Below are 10,323 nucleotides of genomic sequence, written 5' to 3' on the forward strand. Positions count from 1 at the left end.
TAACCAACAAATAAACAATAAAACAACTTAGAGCTTCCAAATTTGAAGTAGGTTCATGCACAGCTGGCATCGAGCCATTGTTGAGCTTGTACCATTACCGGTCCTCATTGACAAAGCAGGTCAGGTGGAGTAACATTAAAATGCACAAACAGTTTTCCAGTTGTTGTGGGGACATTTCCATCACATTTCCATCTATCCTCAGATGATGGGAGTAGATGAACACTTTTCTGTTGGTTCTTGCAGCCAACAACAGAGAAACTGGCTGCTAAGTGGAGGATGGTCATCGAGCTGGAGGTGGCGCTGTGTTACATAGTAACGTAGACAAGTTACAGAAGAAAAGGCATTCAGGCAGTTCAGGAGCAGTGTTTTCTGTCAGAGAGAACAAGTCTTTTTGGTGTGGACTTTGGGCTTTGTAACTTTTCAGACCTTTTACATGCACAAAAAAAAACATAGAATAGGCTAAAGGGAATGGAAAAAGCATAATAAGGCCTCTTTAAACAGGCATCTGGTGTTTAACTCGTTGTGCATGGTTGTTATTTTTTTCTATGGTGCATAATACAGTATTCACGTGTAGAGTGTCTGTAAATTGTTATTAGTCTATTGTCTTCTGTCTGCTCCCTTGATCTCTTTCAGCAGCATCTGTTGTGGCTTTGCATCATTGTGAATACATTGTGAATCTGCTGGCTTCCTCATTTGCTCTCATTGTTTTCTTTTTCTTCTTGTGCTTTTTTGTGTTGACAGTGAAGCCGCTTGCAAACAGCCACGCATCAGTCAGCATAACTGCAATGCCAACAACACCTCAGGGCCTTGACACCCCTGGGCCTCCGTAGATCTATGTCTGCCTCCATCCATCTCGCCACGCTTCTTTCCTTCCTTCCTTCCTTCCTTCCTTCCTTCCTTCCTTCCTTCATTCTGATGCCTGCAGCCACCTCACCATGTGTAGCTTTTTGTTGTGTGTATTATAGCTGTCAATGTCAAGATGGACAGGAGATAGTGTGGTTAATGTTCCTTCTCCACAAATACATTTTACATTTTACTCTGCTTTGGAGCACACTGTTTACACAGAAGATTTAGAGATAAAATTAGAAAGACATGCTTGAACACCAACCATAAAACACAAAATGAACTGGGGATTTAGAGGCAAATAAAACTGATACAGTAACATCCATATAACAGAAGTAAAATACAGGACATGTGCAATATTACATTATTACAAGAAGCAAGTCTAACCTTTTCACCCTATACTGCATGTATATGTTTGGGGTACCTTTGTCATTCCATATTACAAAAGTCAGGATGGTTACCTCTGGATGTGAGAAATACAGCATTACTCCTCAGGTTGGTCTGTCGATTAACACAGAGACCATCTCAAACTGAGCTTAGTTTTGTGTGGACAAAAGCTCTTCACAGGAGTAGGTAGAGAAGCTAAAATCAGAGTCACTAATTCAGTCTCTTGGCTCTCATGAGAAACCTATTTGCTGCATTCTGATTCAGCTGCGATCTACCAGTTTAAACCTGCAGACAATTAACTAATGTACCTATTATAATACTAAAATAATTACTTTGCCTTATTCATCTCACATCTTCTTCACTTACAGTAAACATGGTCACATACAGATGCACAGGCATACATTAAACCAAAAGCCTACTGTATTAAAGGTCACAGTTACAATGGGCATCACAAACATACACACATGCAAACACACACACAGAAATACGTGTAGCCTTTGTCTTTTTCCTGAAATGTTTTCCCCTCGCCCCCTACCATCCTCTCCCACCAGGAGAGGCGGCTCCCACCTCCAGTGCCAAAAAAGCCACCCAAGGGTCCCCACCACCACCCCCCTCTGGCCAGAGATCGCTCACTGGAGAGCTCAGAGAAACAGCGGCAGGAGGCCAGGAAGCGCCTGATGGCCGCCAAAAGAGCTGCATCCGTACGGCAAAACTCTGCTACGGAGAGCGCTGACAGTATCGAGATCTACATACCTGAGGCTCAAACAAGGCTATGAGGACACTACCAGGGACACAAACAGGGTTGTCGTGCAGTACACACACACCATACACAACACAAACACAAAAATGTATATGGTTGTCCACACCAAGGTACAGTATATGGATGTAACCAAACATGAATAGATTATTTGGATATATGCAGGTCATGTACTCTGAACAGATACAAAAAACTTTTTAGTGTAATATTATGAATCATAGCTCATAAATGCAGTCATCATACACAACTCGATTCAAGTCATGATTTACAGTGTCCATGAAGGATAGATGTCCATAAATGCGTTCAGAAATCATATTAAAAAGACACTCTAGACACTTTAACTTCATCAGATCTTTCAGATTTTTCATCATCAGTTTTCACCAGATTAGTTGTGCAGTGCATAATTAAATCTTACTGATGTTCCACAGGTGTTCTTTTTACCTCATAATCAGATATAGACAGCATACTTATGTTTGAAAGGTTGAAAGTTGGAGGTCTGATTCACCTCAGACCACACCCAGCATCGCTGATGCAGTTGGGTGTGGTCAGAAATGTTCAGAAAGTGTTCAGCTGCACTTGCACAGGGTCAGTATAAAGGTATATGTATGAGGAGTGCTCTGGAATAATCCAAATACAGATACAATTACAAATATTGTTGTGACATAAAGAGATATCAGTGGAGATAGGGCTGTCCCCTGAACATCAGTGATTCAAATGATCAGTTGAAAACCTCCTTGACTCACATTTTGTCAACTATGAAGTCAGCTATTGTACATTGAAGAAAAAACATCTGTAATAACAAGGAATAGCACAACCACTTTACAAATTAAAATACTAAAGTTGAGCCCTCGCCAGATACAGATGAGAGCTTTGCATTACACCCCGACCAAGCTATGTGCGTTTGAATTAATACCCACAAGATTGAAAATAAGGTACCCTTCAGTTGGTTTTATCAGTTGACCATGACCTGTGAGAGCTGTCCTAACCACTTTTACATCAAAGATTTTATAGTGTTGATCCATGAATTAGACACACTTGCAGCACAAGTGTAATGTTTGGGTACAGCCTTTGAATACATGTGTCCAAGTTTCAATAACTCATGCCAATTGTCCCATTTTATAAAGCCACAATTACAGCCACAGTATGTTACAGTGGACCTCCAGCGCATGTCTACTCCATAATTAAAAAAATAATAATAATTTTAAAAAAACCTGCTAAATGGAGCTGATTTACAACACAATTTTTTAGTTTCAGCCACCTTAAATTCCCATTTTTCCAAGCACTTTAAAGAGTTCTTGTCCATCTGCTGGGGAAAGTCTGATCAGAAGCTTTAAAACAGCTACTGAATGGAGCTTGGGGTGAGATTGTTAATTCACCTAGTTGGTTAATGTTAGAGAAAGATTGGAGTTATTGGTTAGAGTTAAGGCATCAGTATGCTTAAAACAAGATTCTTGTTGGAAAATCTAACAGCATCTAAAATCAAAATCAGGGAGACAGTTGCATGCAGCAAAGGCAGCTATGGTGATGGGCGTTTCATTCCACCATCCAGCGTGGCACTGCTGGAAGCACTTTGACTGGTCAGACAGGCTTGTTTGTTTGAAGCATACTTATCTGTTTAGGGTTAAAGGAAATCAACTTTGACTGTTAGTAGGAAATGAGTTGCCAACCGTGGCCTCCAGCGTCAATGTCCGATATTCTGTAGACACCAGTCAGTCCACGTTTACATGTTGTATGTTGTATACTGGAATTTGGTGGCAGTGTGTTTTCAGCCTCACAGGTTTGGTCAGCTCATACAGGACTTGGTTTGACCTTTGGTAAATGTTGACAGTTTTGTCTGTGGGTCTTGTAATATTACACAAACATGTATATGTACAGAGGTGATGGACAACACACACACACACACACACACACACACACACACACACACACACACAAACAAACAGTAATTAACACAAAGTGAAAACACTTCATATGCACTCTCACACATACAGAATACATCAGCACTCACAGGTAATTCTTTCAGGTCTTGTGACTGTATGAGCACTGCAGGCTGTTGTAATATAAAAACAGTGTATTTCTCTTCCACCTGGAGAAGAGAACGCCATGATCACTGTTTATCTTTCATCTTCCTCTCCATCATCAGTTCTTTAATGAACATAGGAACTTCATGTAATGATCAACTGGTATTTTCTTCCTCTATGGTGAAACCTCTTAAAAATGGGGACAATAGTTTAGAAAAATTCTGTTTTTTTACAAACTCAGATGTATTTTCATAGTTCTGGACATCATTCTTTTAGTGTGGTTGCTTCACAGCCGTATTATCGGCTCACAGGGACTACACAGGGCACAAACAGGAGCCATCAGATTGGTTTTAACCAAGTCTTCTGTACTTATTCAGAATCAAAATGGGGATGTGTTTCAAAACTGTCCGATGACTTTTGTGGTTGCCCTGTCTGTATTTTAGTAAGTTGGTTTTTGATGAGCAAAACTAAAAAAATAAGTTAATTTGTAAATAAACAGAATTTTTATTAAAGCCTGCTTGTGTAACATAGAAAGCCATCAAATGAATTATAAAGTGCTGATACTGTCAGACATACTATGTTATTGGGGAAACAATGCCTAATAATGCTGAGAACTGAATTGATATGGGTGTTTGTATGATCAGCACGTGTGCACAGGTCACACATTTACTCTGTCTTCGGTTTGATCTTCATGTCACTCCTCTTTCTTGGATTTCAAGGTCATTTGTCTTTTACAGGGTATAGTTACACTAAAGCAATACTTAGTGGAGATAGTGACATTTATGGAAGTGCTCAGAGATTTATTGTGTAACACAATACCCTATAATTAAGATGGAATGAGACTGAATCAAATATGCAGTGTAGTATTAATCTCATAACATCTCAAAAGTAGCTACTCTAGTTATGCTATTTAAACATGTAATTGATGTTTCTATTTTTAAGATGTTCAAATGCAGTTTTTTCTGCTGAGACAAGCCTTGCCGAGATTTAAATCATTTGGAGAAATATATAGTAATTTGAAACTGGTTGTAACATAGATGTGATATTCTGGCTGTTTAAAAGGATACAAAAAAGGGCTATAAATCCAGCCATTAGTCATTGCCAAACAAGAGCTTCAAGGGACCTGGAGATAATTCAGAGGTCACTGAACAAAATGACAAATAGTTGATTTTCAGAAATATTGTTTCAGTACTACAGATTGTCTCAATTAGATGACACAGTATGTTGACAGTTGCATATAACCTTCAGTTTTTTGCCAACCAATGAGCTGCACAGAGATGAGGCCAGTTTTTATCTACACTGTATCTTTGACTACTTTTGAAATCGTACAGAAAGTCATTATTGGGTGATATGATTATGTCTAGATGGCCTGAGATTATAATCTGCTGTGTATTACTTTTTCTACATTGGTATAATGGTTTTACCTTCAGGTGGAGGCTTTGAGTATAATATCCAGCTCCAAATATTATTGTGAGGCAACTGAATTCTGATGACTCTGAGGGCTTGGTCACATTAAACATTTGGAAGGTGACATTCCTTCACATCATTGTGATTGCAGGCAGAGGCAGAGGTTCACCATCAGTTAAGATAACAAGCTGGCTATCTCATCAACAAAAAGGCCAACCGTGAACTGTATAGAACCCTGCTGAACTAAAAGATGGCCTCCTTCATTCTGCACTCTGCAGCATCCTCATCAGAGGTCAGGAGAATCAGTTCACCTTTGCTACTAGTTTACTGAGCTATTTCACATTTTAGAATTCACCAAAGAATTAAATGTGAAAACAGTGAACAGGTATGTTTTGTGACCACAGCTATATCCATGGCTCGTGATAATTCCCTCCGGTTGAAATACATTGAGTAGAAAATATCACTTAGAAATTTGCTATCATAAATGTTAGTATGACCAGGCTCTCAAATACATAGAAATACTGTGAAGGGTGATACAAGTAAACTTCTCAGTGTGTTCTGATAGTTTACCATTACTGTTTTTTGTGTACTATTTTAGACTACACTCCAAATGGAGTTGTGATCAAGGAATACTATACTACTTACCCAGAGTCGCTGAGCATGCTGTAGGAAAGAATCCGAACCACTGTTTAGCACAATCAGCACCTCCATCCAGGGAATATTTATTGACCTTCTCCAGTGATGAGAGGTTTATAATTGGAATTAAGTTATAGTTGATAATTATATTTCTGTCGCTGAGTGTGTCATTTTCATATATCAAAGTGTTAATCTGACTCTGGATAAATAGGATAACTCCACCAAAACTGTTCATGTACTATTTTATTGTCTTGTGCATTAGTCACCAGAAATGACAATATGGCTGGATGACAAAAATACAGTGTGATATTCTTGTTTTGATTAGGGTCACAAAAGTAAAATATAACTTTGGTTTTTGAGTTTTGAAGAGGTAGCAAATTTGATATTAAGTCTGTTTCAATTAGGGCATCTAACCTTCAAAATTAAAAGAATTTTGAATGTTACAAATAGATTCAAACTGTTACAAGCAATTGATTGGCAGCACATATAGCATCAAAATGCTCCCAACTAATGAATTTCACTGTATTTTGACCAACATTATGGAACATTACCTCTGCTCTGCATAAATCACAGAAAGGAAATACAATTTCTTAAACACTACACAAGCAAATATATAGTACAATTGCTCTAGGTATTTCTTTAAAATATGCTATGCTATGTTCAATTTCTCAACCATACAGACCTGTAATATATGTCTCCGCATATTCATCATGTTGACACACATTGTGATATATTTTATTCATATTCTTACTGTATGTCACAATCCAGTACAAATACATCAGTTAAAATGTATTTTTACCTAACATTTAACTTGAACCTCTGTGCTTTTATTTTAAATTTTGGTGCTTAGTCAACCAAGCCAGACATGTTATTTTTATATTGCCATGGTCAGCTTAGCTAGCTTTACACATGAAAGCATTTATTTTGTTACTGTAAATCAAACAAAATTATAGATAATATTACGAATTCTGTATCTTTTTTTAAAAACCAGCCTTATCGTCATTTCTGTTACTATCGCTTTAATGGGACACTCTAGTGACCCATGAAATGTTTTCTCATCTTTCTGAGTCCCACTCAGCCTGTGAAAACAGCTTTGCAATGTCATCTGTGTCTCTGGAGGAGCCTTGTCGACCCTCAGAAAATAACCCTGATGACATCACAGTGATTCTCTCAGCTTGGGCTTGGAGACGACATGTTTATAACAGAAAGCTTGTGTTACAACCTGGAGATGGGGAGTTTGAAGGATGTGTGTGTTTACTGGGCAGGGGAATCTAACAAAGAGACACTTTCAAGTTGCATTATGGGAAATGTAGGATCCAACATTTTCAGAGCTTCTCACTAAGCACTGAATGTCAGGATATCTCAGCCTCTGCAGCTTTGATTTCGACCATTCTTTTTAAACCCAAGTCAGTTCACCACCTTTATGCAAGTGCAAAACAAAATTGGTGGAGTCCCCTTTTAATGCAACACCCACCACCCCCACAAAACCAACATACAAGATGTCTGTGGAAACTGTAAGTCATCCAGGTCATGGTTGTCCAAAGAGGGTTGAATCAAGGGCAACTGGACTTGGATGTGGAAACTTGAAAACCTTTTGCTTCTCATCCAAGGGGCTTCTTCAGTTCTTTTTGGCGGGTGGGCAGTCCCTGGTACTTAACCTCTGTAGTGCCATTTTCATGGTTGTTTAAACAACTTTGGTGTGGCTAGGAGTGTGACAGACAGACAGTTGGTTAAGGTTGTCAAATGAGACCAGCTGTGAAAAATTGTTAAATCTCCTGGGAAGGGATGAAAGGACAGCATTGTAAGGTGGAGGATAAGTGTTGTCATAGACCGCCTTCTCTGATGAGGGATGGTTTCTATATTTTTCCATGAATAGCCTTCTTCCTTGTTCAAACCATTTGTCCAGAGTAAGGACCAAAACATCACTATCCTACCAGCTGATAAAGGAAGGTGTACGGTGGTCCTTAACACAGCAAACTGTCATGCCAGGGTCTCCACACTATTCAGCTAATACTAATGCCTATGAAAGAAAAAAACCCAGCAACAGTAGGAGAAAACCATCAATTGTGAATAATATAATTGCCTGTATCCTGGAGAAGTCATCCATGGATGTATGGGCACCCAAATATTCATAAAGAAGGAACTTCTCAGGTTCATTGTCAGCAGCATGAACTCAGTTACTTACAACATTGGCAAACATACATCTATAATTTTATCCCCCTTGGTTGACAACACGCCTCACCATATTCAAAACTCCAAGGACTTTGTGAACAAGATTCGAGGACTGCAACTAGACCCTGATGAAACCATAGTTTCCTATGATGTGACACCATGGAAGTGCTGGAAACCGTAAGGAAACACCCTCAACAGCATAGCCAAAATCAGCCCAGACCTGATTTGAATCTTCTGGACTTATGTCTGAACATTACATACTTTCAGTGCAACAGGAGGTTTTACAAGCAAAGAATGGCTGTGCTATGGGCAAAGCAGTATCTCCCATTGTGGGCAACCTCTGCATGGAAGAAGTAGAGGGAGACCCCTGAATTCCTTCAGAGGAACAGCACCACTGGTTTAGACATGTGGATGACACATGGGTCAAAATCAAAGCTCAGGAAGTACAAGCCTGCACAGAACACATCAACTCAGTTGATAGTAACATCAAGTTCAAATAAGAGGACATCAGGAACAACAGTTTGACCTTTTATGACTGTACTGTACACAATGAAGAGGACAGGAACCTCCATATTGGAGTATATAGGAAAACCACATACACAGATCGATACTCTTTGACTCTCACCATCCACTGGAGCATAAGTTACGAGTTATCAGACCCTTGCAACACTGATCTGATAGTGTGCCCAGGCCTAAGAGAAGAAGTACAGACATCTGAGGGATACACTTGAAGCTCTGGGATACCCTAAATAGACCTCTATGAAAGCAGCCACAAGATCCAGAAAGAACACCATCAGTGCAGGTGGTGAAGAAAAGAACAAATGCAACAATATTGTCATTCACCATGTGTGGAGTATTTGAGAAACTCAGGAGGTCCCTGTGTTTTTCACACCCAGCAACACACTAAAACAGAAACTGTTCTGCCCAAAGGACCACACACCCAAACACAGAAAAAGCAATCTTGTGTTTGCAAGTCAATGCAGTGAGAAATGCACAGACACAGCAGGGAAACTAAACAATCATGGCTCAACAAAGGAGGGCCAACTTCTCAGGTCAAGACTACGCCTGAAATATTGGGACACTTGTTAGAGGACAACAATGTACATACTTTGGACAGGGGGGACAGATGGTTTGGAAGAAGAGTGAAGCAAGCTTTTTATGTAAAAATAGAGAAACCATTCCTCAACAGAGGAGGAAATCTACAATACCACTTATCACCCACCTGCAATGCTATCCTGCCATCCCTCCCCTGGAGATTTAACAATGTTTCACAGTTGGCCTCGTGATAACCTTAACTACTGTCATTCAAACAGCCAGTCAACCCAAGTGGTTTAAATGACTGTGATAATGACCCCACAGGGGTTAAACCAGGGACTGCCCACCAGGCAGTTAGAACTGAAGAAGCCCCTTGAATGAGAGGGAAAATGTTGTCAAGTTTCTACAACCATGTCCAGCTTCCCTTGATTCAGCCATCCTTGGAAAACAAAAAATTTGAATTAAATATAAATACATAAAAATAGAAATAAATAAATACAAAACAAGCAATTGAAAAGCACACCAAACTTATTATTAAGTTTGGACTCATCACTTTCTGTCCAGAGACATCTCCTACAGTGACCGTACCAACAGCAAAAGTGACTTTGGTCACAGAGATGGAACACTCACTTAGTACAGATGAGAAGCTGCTGTCTCTTCCTGCTACACTTTTTGGGACTTTATGACCAGAGTACTGAAGTGCAATAAGAAGACATTCCAAATCCATATAAATTTCATGTTCCATATTTCAACTCCACAGCTGGAGCAGACCTGGTTTCATCAGTGCCAAAGAAAACATCTTTGGGGCCCAGATGATTTTCTTAGAGCCACTTTATGTTTAGCTGTGATAATGCCATTTATACTACTACTACTACTTATGCCAACATTTATCGTGGTGACCTCTTATATAACTGCCATTCATTTCTTCAGAGCAACACTCTGGAAATCAAAAGTAGGATTTATATGATTCTACTGATTATTCTGTGACGATGATGACGATGAAGATGTGTTGTTGATAAAAATATTCTGTATTTATTTTCTTCTTTTGTAAAGATTAGTTGTGCC

At 39.2% G+C, this 10,323-nt stretch overlaps 1 protein-coding gene across 7 annotated transcripts in view; it reads left to right on the plus strand.

Annotated features, from left to right (window-relative positions):
- dlgap1a (discs, large (Drosophila) homolog-associated protein 1a) overlaps positions 1-7,549 on the plus strand; it is a 140,979-nt gene extending 133,430 nt beyond the window's left edge. For all 7 annotated transcript variants that reach the window (XM_076746023.1, XM_076746029.1, XM_076746030.1 and 4 more), the window contains one exon: positions 1,782-7,549. In XM_076746023.1, the coding sequence (XP_076602138.1) occupies positions 1,782-2,006 (225 nt within the window). In that variant the 3' untranslated portion in view covers positions 2,007-7,549. The remainder of the gene's footprint in view (positions 1-1,781) is intronic.
- The last annotated feature ends 2,774 nt before the right edge of the window (positions 7,550-10,323 follow it).

Source organism: Chaetodon auriga, chromosome 12 (genome assembly GCF_051107435.1).
Source record: "Chaetodon auriga isolate fChaAug3 chromosome 12, fChaAug3.hap1, whole genome shotgun sequence".
Classification (NCBI taxonomy): Eukaryota; Metazoa; Chordata; class Actinopteri; order Chaetodontiformes; family Chaetodontidae; genus Chaetodon; species Chaetodon auriga.